Source organism: Phaethon aethereus, assembly GCF_964289735.1.
Source record: "Phaethon aethereus genome assembly, chromosome: 37".
In the NCBI taxonomy this organism is placed as follows: domain Eukaryota; kingdom Metazoa; phylum Chordata; class Aves; order Phaethontiformes; family Phaethontidae; genus Phaethon; species Phaethon aethereus.
The window spans coordinates 145,814-172,851 of record NC_138613.1 but is presented as its reverse complement, the minus strand read 5'-3'; the positions used below and the strand labels follow the sequence as shown (position 1 = coordinate 172,851).

The 27,038-nt window shown below is 68.5% G+C and overlaps 5 protein-coding genes across 5 annotated transcripts; 2 read left to right on the top strand and 3 right to left on the bottom strand.

The window, feature by feature from the left end:
- Positions 1 to 403: 403 nt before the first annotated feature.
- Positions 404 to 8,739, top strand: NXF1 (nuclear RNA export factor 1; the record flags this gene model as incomplete). The annotated part of the gene is made up of 21 exons (XM_082012398.1): positions 404 to 434; positions 1,077 to 1,272; positions 1,350 to 1,479; positions 3,132 to 3,215; positions 3,360 to 3,464; positions 3,618 to 3,698; positions 3,783 to 3,852; positions 3,941 to 4,029; positions 4,123 to 4,230; positions 4,314 to 4,423; positions 5,744 to 5,780; positions 6,090 to 6,158; positions 6,265 to 6,320; positions 6,413 to 6,520; positions 6,645 to 6,703; positions 6,837 to 6,952; positions 7,063 to 7,105; positions 7,187 to 7,259; positions 8,175 to 8,357; positions 8,473 to 8,533; positions 8,627 to 8,739. The coding sequence occupies 21 exons, from the start codon at positions 404 to 406 to the stop codon at positions 8,663 to 8,665; spliced, it is 1,848 nt and encodes a 615-aa protein (XP_081868524.1). The 3' UTR covers positions 8,666 to 8,739.
- Positions 8,740 to 8,932: 193 nt separating this feature from the next.
- TMEM223 (transmembrane protein 223) lies at positions 8,933 to 9,594 on the top strand (the record flags this gene model as incomplete). Its single annotated transcript, XM_082012404.1, has 2 exons — positions 8,933 to 9,194; positions 9,296 to 9,594. 2 exons carry the CDS (start codon positions 8,933 to 8,935, stop codon positions 9,592 to 9,594), a joined length of 561 nt encoding a protein of 186 aa, XP_081868530.1.
- A 5,070-nt stretch (positions 9,595 to 14,664) lies between these two features.
- Positions 14,665 to 16,332, bottom strand: TMEM179B (transmembrane protein 179B; the record flags this gene model as incomplete). Its single annotated transcript, XM_082012382.1, has 5 exons — positions 16,167 to 16,332; positions 15,439 to 15,626; positions 15,230 to 15,364; positions 15,040 to 15,115; positions 14,665 to 14,823 (listed from the first exon to the last, which is right to left on the bottom strand). The coding sequence occupies exons 1-5, from the start codon at positions 16,260 to 16,262 to the stop codon at positions 14,665 to 14,667; spliced, it is 654 nt and encodes a 217-aa protein (XP_081868508.1). The 5' UTR covers positions 16,263 to 16,332.
- A 538-nt stretch (positions 16,333 to 16,870) lies between these two features.
- Positions 16,871 to 19,693, bottom strand: TAF6L (TATA-box binding protein associated factor 6 like; the record flags this gene model as incomplete). The annotated part of the gene is made up of 10 exons (XM_082012381.1): positions 16,871 to 17,632; positions 17,731 to 17,859; positions 17,957 to 18,089; positions 18,187 to 18,407; positions 18,494 to 18,568; positions 18,661 to 18,755; positions 18,864 to 18,914; positions 19,019 to 19,169; positions 19,358 to 19,444; positions 19,547 to 19,693. 10 exons carry the CDS (start codon positions 19,691 to 19,693, stop codon positions 16,871 to 16,873), a joined length of 1,851 nt encoding a protein of 616 aa, XP_081868507.1.
- Positions 19,694 to 23,624: 3,931 nt separating this feature from the next.
- On the bottom strand, positions 23,625 to 26,964 carry TUT1 (terminal uridylyl transferase 1, U6 snRNA-specific; the record flags this gene model as incomplete). Its single annotated transcript, XM_082012379.1, has 9 exons — positions 23,625 to 24,715; positions 24,786 to 24,878; positions 24,973 to 25,095; positions 25,177 to 25,286; positions 25,377 to 25,704; positions 25,791 to 25,905; positions 26,293 to 26,496; positions 26,575 to 26,765; positions 26,856 to 26,964. The coding sequence occupies 9 exons, from the start codon at positions 26,962 to 26,964 to the stop codon at positions 23,625 to 23,627; spliced, it is 2,364 nt and encodes a 787-aa protein (XP_081868505.1).
- Between the last annotated feature and the right edge of the window lie 74 nt (positions 26,965 to 27,038).

Below are 27,038 nucleotides of genomic sequence, written 5' to 3'. Positions count from 1 at the left end.
GGGCCCCCCCACATCAGCTGTGGGAACCCCCCAGGGGGGCTGCAGCCCTCTATTAAAACCGTGGGACACTGGGGAGGGGCTGCAGCCCCCGTTAAACCCGTGGGATCCCTGGGGCGAGGGGCTGGGGACCCCGTTAAAGCTAGGGGACCCCCGGGGGGGGGTGGGCTGCAGACCCCAATTAAAGCCGTGGGACCCCCCGCCCCCAAAGCGCTGCCTCTTCTTCCCGCGGCGGGACTCGAACCGGCGGTCTCGGCGGGACAGATGCTTGCGGCGGGGGTGGGGTGGGGGTGCTGGCGAGCGCGCATGCGCACGGGAGGTGGTGGTGCCCTCCGGGCGGAAGTGACGCGCGCGGGGGGGCGTGGCGCGGCGGATAGGCCGCGGGGGCCGGGAGCGGGCGGCGGCGATGGCGGAGGAGGGCAAGGGGGGGTACAGCGGTGAGTGGCGGCTCGGGGCGGCGGGCCGGCGGGCCCCGGCCTGGCCGGGAAGGGGAGGAGAGGGCCGGGGGCGATCGCCGGGCTCGGGGAGTGGAGGGAAGTTACCGGGGCCCGGGGTGCTTGGAGGGGCCGCTGGGCCCGGTCTTGTAGGCCCGGAGGGAGGGGTTGGGGGCCGGGGAGAAGGCTCGGGGGCCGGGAAGAGGGAATGGGGGACCAGAGAGAGGGGTTGGGGGCCAGGGAGAAGGCTCGGGGGCCGGGAAGAGGGAATGGGGGACCAGAGGGAGGAGTTGGGGGCCGGGGAGAAGGCTTTGGGGCCGGGAAGAGGGAATGGGGGACCGGAGAGGGGGCTCGGGGGCCGGGGAGAGGGTGTGGGAGCCAAGGGGAAGGCTTGGGGGCCGGCTAGAAGGAATGGGGGACTTGAGAGAGGGGTTGGGGGCCGGGGAGAGGGAACGGGAGACCAGAGGGAAGGCTTGGGGGCCCAAAGGAGGGCATGAGGGCCAAGGAGAGGGCATGGGGGCTGGATGAAGGCGATGGAGCTGGTAACCAGCACAGAGGGGACTCCTGGGCTGGGATAGACCCCCCCCCCGGGCCAGGGCGGGGAGTGACCCGGTGTGGTAGCTGACGGCGGTGCTGCCTGGGCAGAGCACGATGACCGCGTGGGCGGCCGAGGTTTCTCGGGCCGCAGGAAGAAGGGCCGCGGTCCGTTCCGCGGGAAGATGTACAGCGAGATGAACCACCGCTCCCGTAGCCGCGGTGGCCCCGGTCTCCGCGCGCGGCTGGAAGAGGACGACGGCGACGTCCCTATGAGCGAGGCTCACGACGGACCCCGCAGCCGATAGTGAGTGGGGCTGGCGTGTGGGGAGGGGCTCGGGGGGGGGTTCAGGGCTCCCCCCAATCTCACCTCGTCGTTTCTAGCTTGCCCTATGGTCCACGACCGAACCGCACGGCCAACATCCACATCACAGTCAGACGCGACCTTCCCACCCCGGAGCGGAGCAGCGGCACCAGCCGTGATGGCGGGCGGAAGAACTGGTTCAAGATCACCGTGAGTGGGGCAGGCGGCGCGGGGACGGGGATCACGGCCGTTGTCACCCGCTTTCCCATGGCGTGGGGACGGGGATCAACCGTCGCCGGGGACCGTTGGCAGCGAGTGGACGGCGAGCGTGGCCGTTGTCACCCTGTCCCTGAGGGAACCGGGGGTGTTCAGAGGGATCCAGCTCCCGCGAGGCCTGGCACCGGGCACGATCCCGGATCTGACCAGTGTGCTCAGGTGGCCAAGAAGGCCGATAGCTTCCTGGCTTGCATCAGGACTAGTGTGTCCAGTGGGACAAGGCATAGGATCGGTTCCCCCGTGTACTCAGCCCCCCCTGAATACTGTGTTCAGTTTTGGGCCACAAAAAAGACGTTTGGTGCTGCAATGCGTCCAGAGAAGAGCGACGAAGTTGGTGAAGGGGCTGAGGGAACCATGGAGGGGGCTCAGGGGAGACCTCCTCGTTCTCCACAGCTGCCTGGTAGCGAGTTGGGGGTCCGACTTTCATCTCAAGCGACGGGACGAGAGGAAACGGCCTCAGGTTGCGCCCGGGGGTGGTTAAATTGGATATTCGGAGCAATTTCTTCAGTGAAATCATTGACAAGCGTTGGAACAGGCTCCACAGCGGTGGTGGAGTCATCTCTGGAGAGATTTAACAGGCGTGGGGCAGAGGGACGGCGTTTGGTGTGGACTGGGCCGCGTGAACAGTTGGACTCGATGATCTTAAGGGTCTTCTTCCGCTTAAATGCTGCTGTGATTCATTATGATTTTACAATTCTTTTGGGCTATGATGAATTTTAACAAATCGAAATGCTGGATTGCGCACCCGGGACAGAGTAACGCTGGTCACAAAGATAAACTGGGAGAGGAGCAGCTGGGGAGCAGCCCTGCAGGAAGGGATCTGGGGGTGCTGGTCGGCAGCTGAGAGGGTACACGGCACCCTGGGGGGCATCAAACACAGGAGAAGCGGCCGGTGAAGAGAGGGGCTTGTCCCGCTGTGGGCCCCGCGATACTAAAGAGGATGTTTAAGGTGCTTAAATGTAGAAAAGAGAAACAAAGCTGGTGACAAGGCTGGAAGGGATGTCCTGTGAGGAGCGGCTGAGGACTTTGGGGTGGTCTAGTTTGGAGAGAAGGAGGCTGAGGGGCTTCCTGAGGACGTGGAGAGGGAGGTGCTGAGCTCTTCTCCTGGGATCCAGGGGCAAGACACCTGGGAAGGGTTCAGAGCTGCGGCAGGGGAGGTTCACACTGGCTACGAGGAAGCATTTGTTTACCGAGGGGGTGGCCAGACACTGGAAGAGGCTTCCTGGAGAGGCGGGCGATGCCCCAGGCTTGCCGAGGTGCGAGAGGTGTTGGGATAATTCCCTTAACAACAGGCTTTGGCGTTTGGTCAGCCCGGGAGTGGTCGGGCAGTTGGATTTGATGAGCCTTGTAGGTCACTTCAGCCTGAAATCGTCTATTTTGCTCTTCCTTTCCTTCCCTGCTCTTCCTTTCCTTCCCTGGGCGGACGCAGAAGGCAGCTGCATCCTGCGCAGCTACAACACGTGTGGTCTGGCCAGGGCTGTGGCAGCTCCTCCACGAGCGCTGATGCAGCATATGCTGTTACCAGCCCTGCCTGCACCTTGCCTGCGCCCTGCCTGCGCCCTGACACCGGGTAAATTGTCTCTTAGATCCCGTACGGGAAGAAATACGACAAGTCGTGGTTGCTGAGCTCCATCCAGAACCTCTGCAGCGTCCCCTTCACTCCCGTTGAGGTGAGCAAGGCCCAAGCGCTTGGGTTTTGTTTCGCTTCCCATTTCGGGGAGGTCGGGGCAGGGGAGCGCGCACCCGCCAGGAGGTCGGTTCTGCTCCAGCTCTGTGGGAGCTGCCCCCCGGACCCCAACATTTGCTTTTTTCAGTTCCACTACGACCACAACCGGGCCCAGTTCTACGTGGAAGATGCCACCACCGCCAGCGCCCTCAAACAGGTCTCCCGCAAGATCACCGACAGGGACAACTACAAGGTCTGCGGCTCCTCCGGCACCGCTGGGACGGGCGGGCCGGGGGCTTCTCCCCACAGGAGCGAATCTCACGGCACGGCCGTTTCTGCCCGTGCCGCGTGGGCCGTGCTCGCTGCCAGCACGCGCTGCCTCATGCTCTGCTCTGCTCGCTCGTAGGTGGTGATAATTATCAACTCGTCGGCTCCACCTCAGTCCCTGCAGAACGAGCTGAAACCGGAGGAGATTGAGCAACTGAAGGTGAGCGGGGCGGGCGGCTGCGGGCTCTGGGCAGAGGGGAAAAGGCAGGAGCTGCCCGCTCTCATCCTCGTTGCCTTGTCCCAGCTCTGCATGAGCAAGAGATACGATGGTTCGCAGCGGGCGTTGGACCTCAAGAGCCTCCGCGTCGACCCAGGTAAGCGCTGCTCGTCGCCCCGGCGGCGGGAGGGGGCTGCGGTGGGCAGCCCCTCACCCCTCGTTTCCACACCTTCCCCCTGCGCCAGATCTGATGTCGCAGAGCATCGACGTGGTGCTGAACCAACGGAGCTGCATGCTGGTCGTGCTGCGCATCATCGAGGACAACATCCCCGAGGTGAGGACGGGGTGGCTCTCCATGCTCCGGCGGCACCAGCTGAACCCCCACAGCCCCCATTTGACCCCCACAACCCCTTACCTGTTCCCGCAGCTGCAATCCCTGAACCTGAGCAGCAACAAGCTCTACCACCTGGACGACTTGTCCGAGCTGGCACAGAAAGCCGCTGGCCTCAAGATCCTCGACCTCTCTCACAACGAGGTGGGTGCCGCCCTGCTGTGTCCCCCACCCCTTTCCAGTGCCCCCCATGGCCCCTCACCCCTTGTGTGTGTCCCTCTCCACAGCTGAAATCAGACCGGGAGCTGGACAAGGTGAAGGGGCTCAAACTGGAGGAGCTTTGGCTCGATGGAAATCCCCTCTGCGACGCTTTCCGGGACCAGTCCACCTACATCAGGTCAGTGTTAGCCTTGGGGCGGCCCTAGGGGCCCATGGGCCGCCCCTGCTCCGCGGGGGGCAGCACGGCAGGACGAAGAGAGGCCGCCCCCCTCCCCAAACATACACCCCGTGTCTTCTGCTCGCCGGTGCCCGGACGCCCCTGCGCCCCCGCCCCAGGCTCCCACGCAGCCCCCGGTCGTGGCGCGAGGCCGGGACGGGCCATCACCCGCCCGCCAGAGGACGGCAGATCTGTTTCAGCTGCTCGGAGCCCCGCTTTTCGCCTGCTTCCCCGTCCTCCCCGCTCCCTCCTTCCCCCTCTTTTCCTCCCCTGGGGTACGCAGCCTCTTCTCCGGAGCGCCCCGCTCCCTGCCTGCCGCTCCTGCCCCTCTGCCGCGCAGACGGGGCTTTCGACACCGTTCCGCCCTTCCACGGGCTTTCGGGGGCTTCAGGACACGGCACGGGGCACGGCGTCGCTGCCTCCGGCCTCCCCCCACGCCGCCGCCCCCCCTCCCTGCGCCCGCGTTCGGCCCTCGACGATGGCTGGCTAGCCAGAGACGGGTAAGATTCCTCACGGGAGGAACAACCTAAGACAGGCACAGCCGTGCAGTGGCCAAACGCCGCCGCCCAGCCGCGGCCGGCGCGGGGAGGCTTTCGCTAACCCAGGCCTGGCGCAGGCCTTCAGCCCGCTCCGGGCAGGCCCCCCCTGGGCGCGCCGACGCCGGTCCCCGGCGCGGACGGGGGGGTCTCGGCTCCGGATGCGGCCGTACCCCAGAGCCCCGAAACGCTCTTGGGGCCGGGAGGGAGCGGTACGAAGGAGAAGAGGCTCTGCCCGGGGCTGCCTACCCCTCTGCCCCCTTACCCCTGCTTCACCCCCTCTCGCTGCTCGCTCGACCGGGGAGACCCCCGCCCCCTCCCCGACGCAGGGGCTCCGCAGCTGTAAACGGCCGGGTCGTGCCAACGGTTGCGCCACGACCGGTGGGAATTTCTCCTCTTCCCCCTTCCCCTCTCCTCCGGGCACCCGCAGCCAGGTGAGTACGAGCCAGGTAAGTCCTGAGCCGGCCGGTTCCTCGTCAGATGCGGCCCGAGACCCCCCCCCAGGGGCAGGGGCAGCCCCGGGGTGGGGGGGATGGATGGCACCAGGCCCCCAGCAAGGGGGCTGCGGCATCGGAGAGGCAGCTGCGGGGTGGCCGCGCACCCGACGGCTCCAGGGAGGGTGGGCGAGGGGTGGGGGCAGTGTGGGGAGGGGTCCCCAGGGAGGGGGCTGGTGTTTGCCGTGGGGGCAAGGCCTGGCCCAGCCGGGCAACCCGGCCACCGCACTGACTCGGCTCCCTCTCGGCAGCTTCGTCAGAGAGCGCTTCCCGAAACTGCTGCGCCTGGTGAGCGATGCGGGGGGGGGACGCCGAGCCGCGCTGGGGGGCGGGAGGGGCTGGGGGGGACGCGCCGGGGGGCGGGAGGGGTTGGGGGGACGCGCCGAGCCGCGCTGGGGGGCGGGAGGGGACACGCTTGGGGGGACATGCTGAGCCGTGCTGGGGGGCTACGCGCCGAGCCGCGCTGGGGGGCGGGAGGGGACGCGCTTGAGGGGGACACGCTGAGCCGTGCTGGGGGGCTAGGGGGGACACTGAGCCATGCCAGGAGGTGGGAGAGATTTGCTCCCCCCATCCCGGTCTCTGCCTCCTCCCCGCCAGGACGGCCACGAGCTCCCTCCACCCATCGCCTTCGATGTGGAGGCCCCCACGACGCTGCCTCCCTGCAAGGTGGGGACGTGGGGGGAGGATTTGGGGGGGGCCCCGTGCCCCCATCCCGGGGTGGGTGGGTATCTGTCGCCCGGGGGGTAACCGCTGTGCCTCCCCCCGACTTCAGGGCAGCTACTTCGGCTCAGATGACCTGAAGGTGCTGGTGCTGCGGTTCCTACAGCAGTGAGTGCCGGCGCCGGGGCGGGCGGGGGTCTCGCTGCCCCCCACCCTCCCCTTCTCACCCCCCCCTCGCCCTCGTGTGTCCCCCTCCCCAGGTATTACTCCGTCTACGACTCCAGCGACAGGCAGGGGCTGCTGGACGCCTACCACGACGGAGCCTGCTGCTCCCTCAGCATCCCCTTTGGGCCCCAAAATCCCCCCAGGTACGTCCCCTCGCTGTCGGTCACAGGGGTGGGGTAAAGGGCAGGACCTCCAAACCTCCCCCACATCCCCCAAACCCCCTCCCGCACCCCCCGACACAGCCTTGACCCACGCTTGTCCCCACAGGAACACCCTGAACGAATATTTCAAGGACAGCAGAAACGTGAAGAAGCTGAAAGACCCCAGTAAGCCCCTCCACTCCCCCCATTCTTGTCCCCCCACCCTGCAACCGAGCCACCCCGGGAGTTGGGGGGCCAGGTGTGGGGCAGGGAAGATGGGGCTCAGCGGTTTTTTGGGTTTTTTTTCCTCCCTCCCCAGCCATGCGTTTCAAGCTGCTCAAACACACGCGGCTCAACGTGGTGGCTTTCCTCAACGAGCTCCCCAAGACCCAGCACGACGTCAACTCCTTCATGGTGGATATCTGCGCGCAGACGGTGAGCCGGGGGAGCGGATCCTTCGCCCCCCACCCCGCACCGGTGCACCGGGCCGCCCCCCCCTCACCCTGCGCCCCTCCCTCACCCTGAGCCCCTCCCCTCTCTTCCAGAACACGCTGCTGTGCTTCGCCGTCCACGGGATCTTCAAGGAAGGTGAGCTTCACCCCCTCCTCATCCTCGCCGCGGGCCTTCCTCCTGGTGCATCCCGCCACCTCCTCTTCCTCTCTCCCACAGTGGACGGCAAATCCCGAGATTCGGTACGCGCCTTCACCCGGATGTTCATCGCGGTGCCGGCTGGCAACACCGGGTAAGCGGCGGATATCGTTTTACCGTCGGATGCTTCAGCGCGTCACGCGCGCGTCCCTCTGCCTAAGAGCTTCACGGAGACGCTGTTCGCGCCGGGGTGGGATGAGCGGAACGCGGCGCGGGTTGAAAACCGGAGGCGCCGGCTCTGCCCAGCGTCACTTGTGGGCTCCCCAGAGGAGTCCGGCTGAGGGTTAGGAGGATGAGGAAGGGGCTGGAGCACCTCTCTCCTGTGAGGAAGGCTTGAGGGAGCCTGGGGCTGGTCAGCGCGGAGAAGCGAAGCCTCCGGGGAGACTCTTGAAGCACCAAAAGGTGCCATAAGATGCTGGGGACGGACTTTTTAGCGACAGGAGAAGGGGGAATGGTTTTAAACTAAAAGAGGGGAGGTTTAGACGGGACTCAAGGAAGAAACGTTCACGCTGAGGGTGGTGAGAGGCTGGAAGAGGTTTCCCATCGAGTCTGACCGTTCACGCAGCCCCCGTCACCCCCGTCCCTCCGCCCCACGTCTGTTAGTCCCCTCCCGGGACAACGATTCCACCGCTGCGGAGCCTTTTCCAACGCTTGACAACCGTTTCAGTGAAGAAATTGTTCCTAATATCCAATTTAAACGCCCCCCCCCCCTCCTCCGGGGCACAACTTGACGCCGTTTCCTCTCGTCCCATCGCTTGAGCCAAGAGCCGGACCCCCAATTCCCTCCCTGGTTCCCTCAGCCCCTTCTCTTTTTCTCCAGCCCCTTCACCAGCTTTGTCGCTCTTCTCTGGACGCGTTGCAGCACCAAAATGTCTTTTTTGTGGCCCAAAACTGAACGCGGTATTTGGGGGGGGCTGGGGAGCCGATCCTGTGCCTCAGATCGGCCCGGAGGGAGCTGGAGCGTAGTGTGTCCCCCTCCCTGCTCTCACCCTCTGACCCCCCCTCCCAGGCTCTGCATCGTTAACGACGAGCTCTTCGTCCGTAACGCCACCACCGAGGAGATCCGCAAGGCGTTCCTCATGCCGGCGCCCACCCCCTCCTCCAGCCCCGTGCCCACGCTCTCCGCCGAGCAGCAGGAGATGCTGGCCGCCTTCTCCATGCAGTCGGGCATGAACCTCGAGTGGTCCCAGAAGTGAGTCCTGGACCCTCCCCACCCTGCGCTGGGGGAGCCCCCCCCCCCCCCCAAGCTCGGGGGAGACAACTCTGCCCCTTGCCCACCCCTTACCTCACCCTCTCCCATGCACCAGGTGCCTGCAGGACAACGACTGGGACTACGGCCGGGCTGGGCAGGTCTTCACCCAGCTGAAGGTGGGTCTGGGGGGGTGGTCTGAGCCCTGGTCCCCCACCCTGGGGGCTCCCCAGGTCCCTGGCTGAGCCCCCCCCCCCCAATTTCTCTTGCAGCTGGAAGGCAAGATCCCCGAGGTGGCGTTTCTCAAGTGAGCGGCGCACGCCCCCTCCTCTCCCCGCCCCTCCCCCGGCGTTTTAGTCCCCACCGTTTTGTAAATAAATCCAACCGTTTCAACGCTGGCGCGTTGGGGCTGCGCTGCGCCTTTAAGAAGGGGCGGGGCGGGGCGGGGGCGGTTGAAGTCACGCCCGGCACAAAGATGGCGGTCGGCACCCGAAGCGGAGCCGGAGCAGGGTGCTTGACACCGGAAGTGGAGGGTATGGGGCGTGGTCGACACCGGAAGTGGCTGTGGCGGGGCCGCCATGGCGGCGACCCGGGCTGCGGCGGCGGCGCTGGAGGCGGCGGCGGCGGTGCCGCGGGACGTGGTGCTGTTCCGACACGAACGAGACCGATTCTTCCGCCTGGCCGGTTTCTTTTGCGCGGGACAGGGACTTTTTTGGTCTTACCTGGCTCACTTTGCCTTCACGGCCCTTCGTCCTCCGCCCGGGCCCGGTCCTGACGACCCGCTCCGTCCCCGCGACAACAAATGGCGCTTCGGTTTCACCGCTTCCTGCCTCACCCTCGGTACCGGGGCGGGGGAGGGTCCGGTCCGGGCTCACACCGGGCCTAGGGAGAGCGGGACGGGCCCGGTGGCCGCACTGACCCCCCCCGTCCCCCACCCGCAGGTTCTCTCATCATGGCGGCCGGTTGCCTGTTCCCCCTCCGCGCTGTGCGCCGGGTGACGCTGCTCCGTGGGGGCGCGGAGGTGACCATCAGCACCCACGGGCCGCTGGGGTTGGGCCGGGGACCCACCTTCACCGTCCCGTTACGCCACGTCTCCTGCCACACTCACCGCTCTGAGGTACCAGCCGCCATCCCTCTCAAGGTGAAGGGACGCTCCTTCTTCTATCTGTTGGACAAGGGAGGGCAGCTGTACAACCCCCGCCTCTTCGACATCACCGTTGGCGCCTACCGCAAGCTCTAAGACACTTGGGGGGCCGGGACCCTTCACCCCATATCGCCTCTGAATAAAGCCTGTGTCGCCGACACGTCTGGCTGCTTCACGGGGGGTTTATGGGGAGACACCCACCCTGCACTGCACCCGCCATTCCGTGTGCTCTGTTTGGGCAGTCCCCGTGCTGCATCCCGCCAGGATGTCATGCTCTACATCATCATCTTCCTCATGTGAGGCCCTGGGGAGGGCTGGTGGGTCTCGGGGGGGCTCTTAGGGGTCCCCCAGAGGCACAGAGAGGGGGTGTGTGGGGGTCCTGATCCATGGGGCAGCTGCTCTTGTCCTCCCGCTGGCTCCTAGCCGAAACCCGGTGCTGGCAGCAGCAGCTCAGGGCCCAGGCGGCCATTGGTGTCTGTGTGGTGGCCACCACCTTCCGGGCAGTAACTTAATGATATTATGGGGTTATTATATAATTTGTGCTGCCCCCAGCCCCTCTGCATCCCCTCTCCCAGGTCCCTAAGCAGGATCTGTCCCAGCTTTGAGGCCACGGCCCCAGATTAAAGAGTGTCTGGACATGCTGGGGCAGTGCTGGGGCGGGCAGCGGGACCTGAGAGGGGACAGCAGGGATTTGGGGAGAATATGGGGTGAGGTCATCAGTGGTTGGAGCTTAGGGGTCAGGGGAACGAGCAACGGCTGTGGTGGGACTCCCTGCTGCCCCCAGCACACCCCCCCAAACCCCTTTGGGGACCCAGGCGTTCCGGTGCCCCCGCCACCTTCCACCCCGCGGACCCGCAGTGGCCCCATAGTGGGCGGGGCGAAGGCTAAAAAGGGGGTGGGGCAGGTTCCGCGAGACCAGCGAGGGGACCGGTCGCGTTGGATTGACGGGCGTGGTTACGCAAATAAAGTGGGAACGCTGCGTGAAGGCGTGGCTATGCTAATACTATGTAGACAGGGTCGAAGGGGCCGCCGGGAGCGGCCGCTACGGACGATCCCCGGGGCGCGGCGGGGCTCGGCGGCCGCGGCAGCCGTCGGGGCGGCGCGGGCGAGTGCGGGGAGCGGAGCGCGGAGCGGAGCGCGAGGGCGGCGCGGAGCGTGGTGGTGTGTCCGTGCGTTGAGTGCGGTGCGGGAGGCGTGTGGAGCGTGGTGTGGGGGCGTGGTGGCATCGCTTCTCGGCCTTTTGGCTAAGATCAAGTGTAGTATCTGTTCTTATCAGTTTAATATCTGATACGTCCTCGATGAGAGGACTTTATATTAAACGGATTTTTGGTGCCGGGAGTTGGACCCGGAGCTTGCTCCCTCCGCTCCGCGCATCGTCCCGGTATTGCAGTGCTTCCGGGCACGGTGCCCCCGCCGCCCGCGGCGGCTCTTTGCTGGGTTAACGACAGATACAGCGGCGCTGTGGGCGTTTGTGGCAGGTGCGTCCCCTGGGACGGGGAACTCGCGTGGGCGACAGCGGGCGGCCTGGTCCTCCGGCCCCGGTGCCCGCCATAGCCGCGCGCGGCGGGCCCGGCAGCCTCAGCGCCCGCTACGGCGGCTCCTCGGCCGCCAGCCGCCCTCCCGGCCCCGTGCTGGGCCCTGCCCAGCGGCCCCGTCTCGCTGCGGCGCCGCCGAGCGCAGCCCCCGGGGCTGAAGCGGGGGCGGGCGCGTGCCCCGCAGGGTCGCGGGCCGGAGGGCGGGACGCAGGCGTGGGCGGGGCGACATGCGGCCAATGCGATCGCTGGCAGCGGGTCTTAGCCAAAAACCCGGCCGGCGCGTGCAAATCTCCTCGGGGCGGGCGGGGATTGGGGCGGGGCGAATCGGAACCCGATGGGGATCGGTGGCGAGCGGCGTCCGTCAGGGCCCGGCCGGGGAGCGGGGCTGTGTAACGTCGTCACCCGTGACGCAGGCAGCGGCACCGACGCAGCCGCAGCGCGTTCGCAGAGAACAGCGGGCTGAGCGGTGCGGCTGACACGCCGCAGGGACGGGCTGCCAGCCCGAGGGGCCTGCAGCGGCCCCAGGCGCGGGCCCTCGGACGAGGCCAAGCGCAGGGGCCCGCGCCTGGGTCGGGGCAACCCCGGTGTCGGCGCAGGCCGGGGGCTGACGGGACGGAGAGCAGCCCTGCCGGGAAGGACCCGGGGGTTCTGGCGGGTGAAACGCCGCTCGTAACCCGGCACTGGGCGCTCGCAGCCCGGAAGGCCAGCGGCGTCCTGGGCCGCACCCGAAGCGGCGTGGGCAGCAGGGCGAGGGAGGGGGTTCTGCCCCTCTGCTCCGCCCTGGCGAGCCCCCCCTGCAGCGCTACGTCCAGCTCCGGGGCCCGCGGCACAGGGGAGGCACGGAGCTGTGGGAGCGGCGCCAGAGGAGGCCACGGCAATGTCCCGAGGGCCGGAGCAGCTCTGCTGTGGGGACGGGCTGGGAGAGCTGCAGCCCGGGGAAGGGAAGGCTCCGGGGAGACCTTGCTGCAGCCTGGCAGCACTTCCAGGGGCTGAGGAGGAAGACGGGGACAGGCTTTGTGGCGACAGGAGCAGGGGAACGGCTTTAAACTCGGAGAGGGGAGATGTAGACGCGCCGTCAGGACGAAAGGTTTCCGGCTGCGGGGGGCGATGGACTGGTGAGGCTCCCAGGGGCCGCCCCGTCCCGGGGAAGGGCCCAGGCCAGGCTGGGCGGGCTCGGGGCACCGCGCTCCAGGGGAAGGGGGAGGGTGTCCCTGCTCGCGGCCGGGGCTGGACGAGGTGGCCTTGCCAGGTCGCTTCCAGCCCGAAGTGCACCCGGGTCCCCTGACGTGACCCGCTCCCGGCGGGCCCCGCGGCCCCCGGCGATGCTCCCTGGCTCCCGCAGCGGCGGCGTTTCCCGCGGCGGGGCGGGGCATGCAAATGAGCGGGCGGGGCGGTGGGGGCGTAAGTCGGCGCCGGGGAAGGGGCGTGGCGCCTAGCAAAGGGAGTGCGGGTCGTGCGCGTGCAGCACCTGGCGGGGGCGGGGCTGGTGCAGCCTGAGGGCGTGGTTATGGGAAGAAGGCAGGTTTGCGCGCGAAGGGGCCGCCGGGAGCGGCCGCTACGGCCGATCCCCGGGGCGCGGCGGGGCTCGGCGGCCGCGGCAGCCGTCGGGGCGGCGCGGGCGAGTGCGGGGAGCGGAGCGCGGAGCGGAGCGCGAGGGCGGCGCGGAGCGTGGTGGTGTGTCCGTGCGTTGAGTGCGGTGCGGGAGGCGTGTGGAGCGTGGTGTGGGGGGGTGGTGGCATCGCTTCTCGGCCTTTTGGCTAAGATCAAGTGTAGTATCTGTTCTTATCAGTTTAATATCTGATACGTCCTCGATGAGAGGACTTTATATTAAACGGATTTTTGGTGCCGGGAGTTGGACCCGGAGCTTGCTCCCTCCGCTCCGCGCATCGTCCCGGTATTGCAGTGCTTCCGGGCACGGTGCCCCCGCCGCCCGCGGCGGGACTTGGTTGTGTTAACGACAGAGGTACGGCTGGGGTTGCTGGGCGGATGTCGGTGCGGCGGCGTGCGGGGCCGGTGTTGGAGAGCGGCGGGAGGCGCGTGTGCCGCTGCGCCTGGTCCCTTCCCCGGCCCACCCGGGGCCGCTTTTCCGGGACTTTTTCCACTTCGTGCGGGGGTTCCTGCCCACCGCCGTGCAGCGGCGCCTGGGCCGGCGGGGCCCGCAGCCCCCGGCCCGGGCAGAGCCCCCGCCAGTTCTCTAGAGCCGGAGCTTTTGCAGTAAAAGGTCTGTTCTGCAGCCGCGTCCTGCGTGGGGTCTTGCTGGGGGAGACGCGTCGCGCGATCCGTAGTGCGAGCGTGGGAGAACGCGGGGCCTCCGAGCCCGCGGTCAGCCGGACGCGCGGTTGATGGCGGCGCTGCCGGGCGGCGTTCCAGCGGCGCTCGGCCGAAGCCCTTCGCACCGGGCGGTAGCGCCGGGTCGGCCCGGGAGCGTCCGGTCCCTTCCACGTGAACTGTCGCGGCCCGTCCGGCTCCGTTCCGCCTGGAGCCCCGCTCATGCGGCGGGAGCCGGAGCTGCCGCCCTTCGGCCTCCCGGCCCCGGGGGTGAAGCGGGGGCGGGCGGGTGCCCCGGCGGGTCCCGGGGAGGTGGGCGGGGCGTGCGTGTGGGCGGGGCGTCGTCGGGCCAATGAGATGGCTGGCGCCGCGTCTTCTGCAAAACGGCGGCGGGAGCGGGCAAACCTGCTGGTGTGTTTGCGCGGGGGTTGGGGCGGAGCCAATGCAAATTGCGGCGCGGAGCAGACCAATCAGGTTGCGAGAGAAAGGGGCGAGGGGAGGCCCTCGCCTGGGATCCGGGGGCGGGGTGTAGAAAGCAGAGGTGGGTTGGGAGAGGAGGGCGGGGCGGGGCGAAAGCGAGGAGGGGGCGTGGGTAGGCTAATAAGTTGTCACGGGGTCGAAGGGGCCGCCGGGAGCGGCCGCTACGGCCGATCCCCGGGGCGCGGCGGGGCTCGGCGGCCGCGGCAGCCGTCGGGGCGGCGCGGGCGAGTGCGGGGAGCGGAGCGCGGAGCGGAGCGCGAGGGCGGCGCGGAGCATGGTGGTGTGTCCGTGCGTTGAGTGCGGTGCGGGAGGCGTGTGGAGCGTGGTGTGGGGGCGCGGTGGCATCGCTTCTCGGCCTTTTGGCTAAGATCAAGTGTAGTATCTGTTCTTATCAGTTTAATATCTGATACGTCCTCGATGAGAGGACTTTATATTAAACGGATTTTTGGTGCCGGGAGTTGGACCCGGAGCTTGCTCCCTCCGCTCCGCGCATCGTCCCGGTATTGCAGTGCTTCCGGGCACGGTGCCCCGCCGCCCGCGGCGGCTCTCTGCTGGGTTAACGATAGATGGAGCGGAGTTTTCCCCCGTCCCTGTGTCCGCAGGCGCTTCCCCCCCGTTCCCCCACGCCCATGTCCCGCGTGGAGCGCCGGGTACAACCCGCCTCCTGCTGCCAGCACAGGCACGAGCTCCAATTCCTGCAAATCCCCCATCTTTAATACCGGAAGTTCAGCGCCCAAAAAAATCCTTGACGGTGGGGGGTGGGCTGCGAGGGGCCGGCACGTTAATGACATCACTGCCTTCTCTTACGTCGTCGAGGGGCTTGCAGCGTCCCTCACGCTCCTTATCCAGGTCTGGTCCTCCTCGGCCCGGCTGCCGCCGTCCTTCAGGGCCCTACGGGGCGTCCCCCGAAAATGGCTTCCGTCTCGGAGCTCCACTCGGGGTCGTTGCGTCGCAGGAGCGGCAAGGGGCCCTCCCTGCGCCGCTGCGCCAGCAGCCGCGCGGTCAGGAGGCACCAGAGGAAGACGTTCACCCAGGCCGACGCCTGCGGGGCCGGGGAGGGCGTCGGGGTGGCACGCGACACGGGGGCCACGTGCTACCGGCGTCACCTCCCTCCCCGCTTTCTCTGCCAGAGCCGGCGGGGTGGTTCCCCACGCCACGGGGACGCGCGGCTGTAGCGGCAACCGCTTTCCCGCGGATACGGTGTGTCCCCCGGCCCCCCGCGCGTGCGGCGCTCCGCCGCGCATCCCGCCCGCCTCACCTGCGCGCTGTAGAGGTTGCTGTAGAAGCGGGTTGGGCTGTAGGACGCCCACGGCCTGCGCTCAGCCTCCTGGCAGCTGCGGGGATGGGGAAGAGCCGGCGTGAGGGGTGGGCAGAAGCCGGGGGGTCCCTGGGAAAGGCTGTTTCTCTCTGTGGGACCCCCCTCGCCCCCCGGGGAAGGCGGCTGCTACCTGGCCAGGCTCTTGCTCTGCTGGATGGAGGCGCAGAGAGCGTCCATGCCCACGCGGAGGATGCAGGCTGAGATGAGGAGGAAGAAGAGGATGACAGCAGCCATGACCAGGGCGACGTTGAGCCAGGTGCGGTCCCTGCAAGAAAGGGGAGCGGCGTCAGCGGCGCGGGGCTTCGGGGGGCACCCCCAGCCCCGCCACCCCCGGCTCACCACGGGGCCTCGTCGGCGCAGCAGCCGTAGATGCCGTAGAGCAGCGAGGAGAAGCAGTACAGGGCCACCACGACGGAGACGGCCGAGACGAAGTAGCAGAGCGAGATGTGGCTGAAGGACTTGGGCACCAGCGCGGTCCCGTTCCAGCTCACCGTGCCGTAGAGGATGCACCATCCTCCGAACTCTCCCTTGCGAACAGGAGGCCATCGTGGGGGGGCTGCTGCTCGATGACGCCCACCCCCTCCCCAGGCACCCACGGGGAGCCACGCTCAGCCCCAGCCGGACAGACCGGCGAGGCGAGGTGGAGGAGGAGGAGGAGAAGCATTGGGCGAGGAAGGAAGCCCAAACCGCCCCGGCTGACTCCTGTGCTCACATGATGTGCCGGAGGCCACGGGACGGGCAGGGGGTTCAGCCAGCCCCCCCCCCGCCTCCCACGGTGCCACCCGCCTGCGTCCTGGCTGCCCATAGCACGCGGTGCCCAAAACCGGGGGGGGGGGTGGCACAGGAATTGGGGAGGGGGGCGGCCAGGACAGACCCAGCCAAGGCAGGAGCGGGACGGGGCTCCCCGGGGCGGCAGCGCAGACCCCCACCGGCAGCCTGGGGCGCGGGGGGGCGAACGCAGGGAGCCGTGGGGCAAGGAGGGGGGTGAAGCCGCTGTGCCCCCGTCCCGCGCCCGTCCGCTCCCACCTGCGCTGGGCAACGGGGCCAGCCCCCTCCCGCGCCGGTACCTGTGCCACGGTGAGGGCCGAAGCGCAGACGATCCCGCAGAGGAAGGCGGCTCCGTGGAGGGCCAGTTCCGCCAGCTGCAGGACGGACACCGCCATCTTCCGTCCCCCCTCCCTGCTCAGCCCGGCCTCCTCCGCCCCACCCCGCCCCGGCAGCACGGGGCCGGGCTGTGCCGCAGCACCATTCCGGCAGCACCGCCGCAGCCCAGGGCTCTGGCCGCTGCCGTCCCGCTCTGCCCCGGTGTCGTGTCCTGTCGCAGCTGGTGGCTCTGCTCAGCCCCACGGCTCCCCCCCCCCCCCGAACAGCTCCTATCCCCAGCCTGCTCGGCGCTGGCGCCGGCCACCCATCCATCCGCCCAGCCGCGGCGAACGCCGCCAGCACCGATGCCGGTGGTTTCACCAGGATGGCCGCGACCCACTGACCTGCTCCATCCCTTCTCGGCACCGCTGGGCCGCCGCCACTTCGGCTTTGCCCATGAGGGGATGGATGCTGTCTGCCTCCTGCCGCCGCCACGGCGGGGACACAAGTGTACCGGCCGCGCCGCGGCAGCTACAAACCCCCCGCACCGCGCAGCAGATGCCTCTTTATTAACCGCCGGACACGCTACAGCGACGGGCTGCCGCTGGCGGCACCCACAGACCCCCACGCCGAGAGGCACGCCGGCTTGGTGCCGATGCTGACGGGGGGCGAGGGCCGGGCCCCCGCCTCAGAGGAGGAGGTGGAGGGAGTACTCGGCGCGTGGCCACCGCCGGGCCGGCCGGCTGGTGCGGCCGATCATGGGCAGCTTCTGGGCGTAGCGGGAGACGTGGCCGGGTCCGTGGTGCTGCGGGAAGCTGGTCTGGAACAGGCGGCCCTGGCAGCGCCGGCCGGCTTGGCGACCCGCGATGATGAAGCTGAAACGCGGGGCGCCGCGGGGCGCAAAGCGGCATTTCTGGAAGACCTCGCGGGCGCCTGGGCGGTGGCCGGGCTGCCGGGGAGCCCCGCGGGGCCGGGCCAGGCTGGCCGGGCGGTGTAGTGCCGGCCGGCCGGCCGGCGGCTCGCCCCGCGGGCTCTCCTCCTCCCGCGGGCTCACCGTGGCACTGGCCGTCAACTGCGGCATCTTGCGCGCCGTCCCCTCGCCCCCGAAGGCCGGCGGTTCCTTCCGGGCACCCTCGGGGGTGCCGGGGGGCGGCAGGGCAGCTGGTGGCAGGCCCGTGCCGAAACGGGCGGCCAGGCTGTCACCGAAGAAGTCGTAGAGCTCGTGGTACATGTCGTGTAAGGAGAGCGGGGGCGGCACGGGGGCCGCGGACGAGGGGTGGCCCCCGCCGCCCCCCAACTGCAGCAGAGGCCGGCTGAGGCCGAAGCCCGCCTCGGCCTGGGGGTCCTGCTTGGGGCTGTGCCGTGGCGAGCCCTCCGGCCGCGGGCTGGCCCCGGCCGCCGCTGTGGGCGCCTGCTGCGCCTTCATCTTCAGCAGACGCTCGACAGCCACCTGGGAGGGGGAGAAAACGGTGCTGGCAGCGGGGGCCGCGTGCCCCTCGCCCGCCCGGGCCCCCGGCCCGCGCTCCCTCGGCAAGACGAGCCGCTCACCAGGATGGCACCGTAGACCTTGTGCCCGTCGGCCTTGACCTGGGCGTTGGAGACCGAGTAGTCGTCCAGCACCGCTTGCAGGTTGGCCCAGTACGTGGGGAGATGGGGGTAAAGCACCCGCTCCACTGCCTGCGGAAGAGACAGACGGACAGACGGACGGGCAGGCAACAGCACGGGGCAGTTGGGGGCCGCGGTGCGGCAACGCCGTGTCCCCCCTCACCCTCACCTTCCATCCCAGGGCGTGCAGCCCCACCACCGCGCCGTAGTGGGAGCAGAGCGGGCGCACGGGGTCGGCCAGCACCTTCTGCAGCGAGAGCAGGATTTGGTGGTACAGGCCGCTCACCAGGTCCCCGTGGGTCCTGCGGGCGACGCGGCAGACGCTCCAGTCCCCGCCGCGACGGGGGCACGGCGGCGGCTCCCCGCCCCGCTCCCCAGCCCCAGGGAGGGTCCTCCCACCAGAAGATGCGGCTGAGCAACATGGCGGCGTAGTCGCGCAGCGTCCAGTGGTCGTTGAGGGGGTTGATGGAGGCGGCCAGCGGCTCCAGCGCGCAGTACATGACGCTGGCGATCAGGCTGCGGACGTAGGAGCCCAGGCAGAGGTAGGGGTTCTGGATCAGGCTGCGAGCGATGTGCAACAGCCGGTTCAGCTGTTCCAGGTCGTGGCTCACCGATTTTACCTGCCGGCAGGGCACCGGGGCCGGGCTCAGCCGGGAGCTGACCCCACCGCCCAGGCTCCTAGACCCCCGGACCGTCCCACGCTCACCCCGCTGACCACGTAGACGAAGTAGGGCAGGAGAGCGGCGATCTTGGAGTTGGTCTGCAGGTCCTGCAGGGCCACCTGCGGGCGAGGACGCCGGCCACACGGAGGGGGTCAGCCCCACTCAGGTGTGCTCAGGATGGCGGGGGGGGGCTCCCCCTGCCCCACACCACCTTCATTAGCTGGGGGTCATCGCCCAGCACCGCCCGGGTGACGTGCTGGTAGTACTTGAGCAGGTCGTCTGTCAGCGTAGAGACAGCGCTGGGCACTACGGCGGGGGGGGAACACATGACACGTCACCCCAAGGGCCAGCCCCGGCCCCGCCGGGGGGAGGACGAGCCCCCCACGACCTGGCGACACCCCCATCTCTCCTTACCGGCTCCCTGTGGCTCCAGGTTGCCTTTTCCATCCAGGTAGGAGACGTGCACTGCAAGAGAGTGCGGCGGTGGCGATGAGTGCCCTGCCTGCACGCTGCCCGCACCGCGGTCAGGCAGGAGCGGGGTGCCGGGGGCTGGGAGGTAGACCCCTCACCTCGCACGGCCGTCTCAGCGCAGCCCTTGGGGATGTTGGTGGCCAGGGCCAGCTCCACCAGGTTGACCTCTCGGTCCTCCTGGAAGTACAGCTCGCCCTCCTTGATGGCCCGGAAGGGCAGCGCGTCCTGGGAGCCGTAGCCGCACACCGCCTGGGGGGACACTGTGGTGGCACCCCCCAAACCAGCACCCCCCAGAGACACACCACCCCATGGGGACCCTGAGCACGGAGTGTGCTGCTGGGCCCGGCGCTGGGGACGCAGCCCCACCGGTGTCCCCAGCCCCACGGGGGGGGAGGAAGGTAGCGGGGACCCCCCCGCCCCGGTTCTGGTCCCCTCACCTCGACATTGCTCCAGCGCAGCGCCCGATTGAAGTCCTCCACGGTGAGTTTGCGTCGCCGCGTGTGTTTCATGAACTGGGAGCTGTTCTGCGGGGGCGGCACCGTCACCGGGACCGGCACCGGGACCGGCACCGGGACCAAGGCCGGGACTAAGGCCAGGCCCGCGCCGCGCCGCCCCGCCGGCCGTACCTGCGTGGCCTCCCGCAGCCGGTAGCAGACGTCTTCGGCTAACAACGCCGCCACCTCGTCGCTGAGCTCCAGCCCGGTGCTCTCCGCCATCAACCGCACCGACTCCCGCGGCAGCTCCACGAACCGCCGCTCCTCCCGCTCCGACATGGCTGCGCGCCCTCCCGCCGGGCCACGCCCACTGAGGGCGGAGACATGCAAATCAAAACGCACGGAAAGGGTGTCCGTTGGGCTACGCCTACTGAGGGCGGATACATGCAAATTATACTGGCTAAAGGGCTGCTGGGAGTCCCCCTTTGCGGCCGATCCCCGGGGCGCGGCGGGGCTCGGCGGCCGCGGCAGCCGTCGGGGCGGCGCGGGCGAGTGCGGGGAGCGGAGCGCGGAGCGGAGCGCGAGGGCGGCGCGGAGCGTGGTGGTGTGTCCGTGCGTTGAGTGCGGTGCGGGAGGCGTGTGGAGCGTGGTGTGGGGGCGCGGTGGCATCGCTTCTCGGCCTTTTGGCTAAGATCAAGTGTAGTATCTGTTCTTATCAGTTTAATATCTGATACGTCCTCGATGAGAGGACTTTATATTAAACGGATTTTTGGTGCCGGGAGTTGGACCCGGAGCTTGCTCCCTCCGCTCCGCGCATCGTCCCGGTATTGCAGTGCTTCCGGGCACGGTGCCCCGCCGCCCGCGGCGGCTCTTTGCTGGGTTAACGACAGATGGGTGGCGGCGACGCCGGGCGGGTGCGGGTATCGCCTGGGGAGCGGCCGCGGGGCGCGTCTGCTGCTGCGCTTGCTCTCTTCCCCCGCCCGCCGGGGCCGCTTTTCCGGGGCTCTTTCCCCTTCGTGCGGGGGTTCCTTGACGTGCGGAAACGAGCTCCACAACCCGAAAGCGTTACGAAGCCGGTATGTTTATTGCGGCGCCGGACGCGTGGGGGATGGCTCCTCCTAACACGCGTGCGCCGAAACAGAAGTTCATCCTTTATCTCCCTTAAAGACGTGAATAGTCACACGTTTTCCAAGAAATCGCCGCCTCCTCGCTTATCCGCTGCATTCACGTAACGCTGGCGTTGCAAAACTGCACCAGGCGCGCGCGGGGTCTCGGGTGGTCGTCGGGGGTCGTTTGGGGAGTCAGCCCCCCCGCTCCTTTTTCCCCTCTGTGCTCACGGGTCTCTCCAGGATAATTTCTTCTCCTTGGACGTTCGCCCCTCCTGTTGTCCAGTCGCGCGGTTCCTCCTTCTCATCCTGGTCTGCCCGCCTGTCCCTACGCGCAAGGTCAGGATCTCTTTGGACTCTTTAGGCTCTCGGTCCTCGCTCTTAACTCCGGTTTTAATTTTCGTGCGGCCGGCTTTCCTCGTGACTAACCGCTGGCACACCGGTACAGTGTTACGCTGAGGAAATGCAGCCTACGGGCTACGGGAGTAGGCGTTAAACGTAATCAGTCATTAGGCTAAAGAGTGCCAGAGTGACGTCCGACGCATCATGTCATCGATAACCTTCCCTGGAAGTTAAGAGTTGATTTAGTGACACGTGCTGAAACCTTGTAATTGTTTTAGACCTTTGTTTCGCTTCCAGCCCGAAGTGCACCCGGGTCCCCTGACGTGACCCGCTCCCGGCGGGCCCCGCCGCCCCGCGGCCCCCGGCGATGCTCCCTGGCTCCCGCAGCGGCGGCGTTTCCCGCGGCGGGGCGGGGCATGCAAATGAGCGGGCGGGGCGGTGGGGGCGTAAGTCGGCGCCGGGGAAGGGGCGTGGCGCGTAGCAAAGGGAGTGCGGGTCGTGCGCGTGCAGCACCTGGCGGGGGCGGGGCTGGTGCAGCCTGAGGGCGTGGTTATGGGAAGAAGGCAGGTTTGCGCGCGAAGGGGCCGCCGGGAGCGGCCGCTACGGACGATCCCCGGGGCGCGGCGGGGCTCGGCGGCCGCGGCAGCCGTCGGGGCGGCGCGGGCGAGTGCGGGGAGCGGAGCGCGGAGCGGAGCGCGAGGGCGGCGCGGAGCGTGGTGGTGTGTCCGTGCGTTGAGTGCGGTGCGGGAGGCGTGTGGAGCGTGGTGTGGGGGCGCGGTGGCATCGCTTCTCGGCCTTTTGGCTAAGATCAAGTGTAGTATCTGTTCTTATCAGTTTAATATCTGATACGTCCTCGATGAGAGGACTTTATATTAAACGGATTTTTGGTGCCGGGAGTTGGACCCGGAGCTTGCTCCCTCCGCTCCGCGCATCGTCCCGGTATTGCAGTGCTTCCGGGCACGGTGCCCCGCCGCCCGCGGCGGCTCTCTACTAAGTCAAGAATAGTATTAAGGGGCTCGGGACTGCGGCTCCTGTCTTACCCGCTCGCTGCTGTGTCGCGGCCCCGTCTCTCCCCGGCGACCCCGAGCTGCGAGACTATGGGCCCGGCCCGGGGAGACGATTATTTCGTTATCCGGCAAAATGAAAAATAGTCCGAGAAGGCGGAAACTCGCCGCGAGGACGCGGGAGCAGCCACTGACGGGGCCGAGGAGGAACCAGCAAAACCGGCTGGGAAAGGAAAAAAAAAAGCGTCGGAAAATAGGGGACAACGTCATTTAGTGCCGCCCGCTGCTCTCTCGTGTCGCTAATCATGGAAAAACGACTCGCTTTCTGCCCACAAGGCGGCCTCTCTCCAAGCACCGAGCTGCGTGAGCTCTGCCCCCCGGCCAGACTCCGCGCTCGGCCCGGGGCGCGGTTACACCCTGGGAGGCAGCCGGGTGATTACAATTAGTCCCAATTACACCCCTGCTTGCCCTCGAGTACCTTCCGTGGCGATAACAGTATTTGGTGGCTGAAAGCTCTGGTTTAAGTTCAGCCACTCCCGGTGACGGAAAACAAACCGCCCGTGACGGCTTCCAGCTGAAGCGGCCGCCTCCCCGGAATGGACAGGCAGACAGACGGACACCCCGTGCCAACCCCGAACTGCGCCGTTATCACGGAAACGGCGGGGGGGGGGGAAGGGGAGACAAAAGAACTTACTAATTCTGTCGTTAACCCAGCAAAGCGCCGCCGCGGGCGGCGGGGCACCGTGCCCGGAAGCACTGCAATACCGGGACGATGCGCGGAGCGGAGGGAGCAAGCTCCGGGTCCAACTCCCGGCACCAAAAATCCGTTTAATATAAAGTCCTCTCATCGAGGACGTATCAGATATTAAACTGATAAGAACAGATACTACACTTGATCTTAGCCAAAAGGCCGAGAAGCGATGCCACCGCGCCCCCACACCACGCTCCACACGCCTCCCGCACCGCACGCAACGCACGGACACACCACCACGCTCCGCGCCGCCCTCGCGCTCCGCTCCGCGCTCCGCTCCCCGCACTCGCCCGCGCCGCCCCGACGGCTGCCGCGGCCGCCGAGCCCCGCCGCGCCCCGGGGATCGGCCGCAGCGGCCGCTCCCGGCGGCCCCTTCGACCCCGTCGACAACTTATTAGCCTACCCACGCCCCCTCCTCGCTTTCGCCCCGCCCCGCCCTCCTCTCCCAACCCACCTCTGCTTTCTACACCCCGCCCCCGGATCCCAGCGCCCAGGCCTCCCCTCGCCCCTTTCTCTCGCAACCTGATTGGTCTGCTCCGCGCCGCAATTTGCATTGGCTCCGCCCCAACCCCCGCGCAAACACACCAGCAGGTTTGCCCGCTCCCGCCGCCGTTTTGCAGAAGACGCGGCGCCAGCCATCTCATTGGCCCGACGACGCCCCGCCCACACGCACGCCCCGCCCACCTCCCCGGGACCCGCCGGGGCACCCGCCCGCCCCCGCTTCACCCCCGGGGCCGGGAGGCCGAAGGGCGGCAGCTCCGGCTCCCGCCGCATGAGCGGGGCTCCAGGCGGAACGGAGCCGGACGGGCCGCGACAGTTCACGTGGAAGGGACCGGACGCTCCCGGGCCGACCCGGCGCTACCGCCCGGTGCGAAGGGCTTCGGCCGAGCGCCGCTGGAACGCCGCCCGGCAGCGCCGCCATCAACCGCGCGTCCGGCTGACCGCGGGCTCGGAGGCCCCGCGTTCTCCCACTGCTCGCACTACGGATCGCGCGACGCGTCTCCCCCAGCAAGACCCCACGCAGGACGCGGCTGCAGAACAGACCTTTTACTGCAAAAGCTCCGGCTCTAGAGAACTGGCGGGGGCTCTGCCCGGGCCGGGGGCTGCGGGCCCCGCCGGCCCAGGCGCCGCTGCACGGCGGTGGGCAGGAACCCCCGCACGAAGTGGAAAAAGTCCCGGAAAAGCGGCCCCGGGGGGGCCGGGGAAGGGACCAGGCGCAGCAGCACACGCGCCTCCCGCCTCCCGCCAGCCACCCGGGCACTGGCCTCGAACCGCAGCAGCGGCTCCAGCGGCCGCCCGGCTCCCTCCCGCTGCACGATGGCCTCCGTCACTGTCTGCTCCAGCTCCAGCTCGGCGCCGCCCGGCCCCTCGGGGCCATCACCCTGCTGCAGCTGCCGGCGTACGCGGCGGCGGCCTGTCCACACGCGGTGCCAGACGGCGCAGCTCCAGTTTGCCGTCTCCTCGGGGATGTTTGTCCGCGGCTTCTTCCCGCCTGGGAGCGCAGTGCCATTTGTCACCTCGGGCAGGCGACGCTTGGAGCCCACGGATGCTGGCTCTGCTGCAGTCGGCTCCTCCGTGTCTGGTCCCACAGGCACCTCTTCAGACAGCACCGAGTCCCCCGGGAGCCCAGACTCTTCACTGGGAGCACTGGGCGGCTTCCCTGCGGTGCAGCTGCACTTCAGGACCTCCCTCAGCACGAACGCGATGGCGGCGCAGACCTCCCAAAACCAGGGTCCACGACCACCAGGCTCATGGCAGAGCTGCTGGGAGCTGCCAGCTGCGTCCAAGGGAATGGTGATGAGGAAAGCGCCGGCGCTCGTCGCTCCCGGCTCCACCGCGCCCGGCTGGAAAAGCCGCGTCAGCCCCCAGGCTCGGCCTTTGCTGGATTTGCGGCGGTACTGCAGGCTGCGGCAATACTTGGCCGCATCGCGGCAACAGCGCTCAAAGCGCAACGCCGTTTTCTCGTTGACGTTGGCTGCCACGTTGTGGCTCAGCTCGAAGGGGTCCTGCAGGTTGAGGGGTCCCAGCTTCAGCCCCTCGCCGGCCTCGGGAGCGGTGGATGGCGGCAGCGGCAGCGCCCGGCCTTCCCGCAGTGAGATCACCTGCCCCGGGAAGTCGAAGTCGCCAAAGACACGGAAGAAGTCGGCCAGCAGCGAGCCTGCGGGAGCAAGGGCTGAGGGCAGCGCCAGGATCCCAGGACCCCCCCCGGACCCCTGGCCGGCACTTACAGGGACTCTCGGTGTTGGTGCTGGGCTCCAGTGATGCCACGTCCCGGGGGAAGCTGCAGTCCCATCCGCTCACGACGGTGCGGTCCTCGTCTCCTGGAGCAGAGCGAGTGCTGAGAGGAGCACCGGCACAGCAGGACCTGTGCAAAAGGGGACGGACAGATGGACAGACAAGACAGAGAGACCCTACCTGCCAAATCATGCAGCCGGGCGACGGTGGGCAGCACAGGGGGGCTGCGCGTCTGCAGGAAAAACAGCACCAGCAGCGTCAGGGCGTAGTTGTTGAGGAGGGGTCCTCCCCCGGCGGGGTTTCCTGGGAGAGACGGTGTCAGAACCGTGCCGTGCTCGCCGATGGGCCGGGGACATGGCTGTGGGCGCCCTTGCCCACCCTCACCTGCCAGGCCCTGCTGCTTGGCCCAGAGCCGCACTGCGTAGACCAGCGGCCGCACACGCTCGTCCGCCTCGGCACAAAGCTGCAGGAATCGGGTGTTGAGGAGCGCCAGCCTGCGGGGACAGAGGCGTCACGGGAGGATGCATCACCGGAGAGGAGAGGGTCCCCCCAGCACCCGCCCTGGGGTCCTGCGCCCCCCAGACCTGTTGTCGACAGAGATGTCACCCGCCAGCCCCGACTGCTTGTGGCAGAACTTGACGACGGGGCGGCGGGCGGTGGGCACGGCCCGGACACGGCGCACGCCCGGCACGCAGCGCCACAGCACGGTCGCCACCAGCTCCAGCACCTCTGGCGCTGGTGTCGCTGTCAAGTCGATGTCGCTCAGGATGGAATCCTCTGCGCCGGCCCCAGGGGTGTCTCGTGTTGATGCCTGGAGGGATTTGGTCGGCTCCAAGTCCAGGAGCAGGTCCAGATCGCAGCCACGGGTATCGAAGCCATTGACGGAGGAGCCAAAGGGCACGACGGCGCAGCCTGGGTGGGGAGAGACGGAGGGACGTTGTCATGTCACGTGCTCACACGAGAGATGCAGCCGCGCGGGGCACAAGGAGGAGACTCACTGGGGAAGAACTCGGTGAAAACCTCCTGGAAGAGCGTGACCAGGAGGTGCCGCACGTGGCGCTCGTCCTCGCTTAGCTCCAGCAGCCCCACCAGCTGTGACATTTGGGCGTCCACCTGCAGGGACCGGTGTCACCGGCAGTCCTGGGGTGCATCTCCCCAACCCCGGCAAAGTCCAGCCTCCCCCCCCCCGAAGAGCCCCAAAGTCACCCATGGTCTCCAGTGGGATCCCCACCCCCAGGAGAGCCCCAGGACCTACCCCCAAATCCCCAGGAGAGCCCTGCAAGCCTCCAGAAGAGCCTTTGGATCCCCCAAAACCCCTGGGACGCCATCCAAACCCCAGGAGGGCCTCAGGGCCCCCCCGGTAAACTCCCTGGGGCCCCATCCCAAACCTCCAGGACCCCCTCTAAACTCCTAGGAGAGCTTCGGGACTTCCCCTCAACCTCCCTGGAGCCCCGCAAAGCCCTGGGAGAACCTCGGAGCCCCTCCGCCCCCGCAACTCACATCTGAGGCCTGCCAAAGGGCCTGCTCCAGCCGCCCTGGGCTCAGGGGCTCCCGGCGGGGGCTGCGCCCCGAGGGGCCGTAGGCGAAGACCTTCTGCTCCCGAGGGCGGACGCGGAGCCGGTGCCCAGACAGGCTGTGCTGGGGCTCCGCCAGCGCCCGCTCCCGACCCGCGGTGTCCCGCAGCTCCACGATGGCGTAAGCGCCCTGCGAGGGGGACACACGCACCCCGTCAGCCCCAACCCGGTGCCTCCGTCCCGTCCCAGCCCCCCAGCCCGCCTCCACCTTCTCCTTGTCCATCACGACCGCCGCCACGTCCCCGAAGGCCCCGAAGTACTCGGCGAGCTCTGCACCCGAGGTGCCGCGGGCGAAGCCGCTAACGAAGAGGCTCCGCTGCTCCTGGGCCTGGCGCTCGGCCCGCAAGCTCCGCAGCCGCTGGTGCTTCTTCCCCCGCAGATGATCCGCCAGGCTCGGCCCTGCGCAAGGGGAGGGGGATTCCGCCATCATCCGGTGCCCCGGAGCCCCCCTCCCACTCCCCTCCCTGCCACCGGGGCACCCGCACTCACGGTTGGCCGCGGAGATCTGGCACAGGCGGCAGCGGAACCCACCCCGCGGTAGCGCCTCCACGTCAGGGTCCGCCAGCGGGTCGGGGGCCGGGCCGGAGCCCACCTCCATGCTCGGGTCGGGGTCGGGGTCCGGGCCGGTGCCCGCGTCCGTGGCTGGGCCGGGACCGGGGTCCGGGCCGGTGC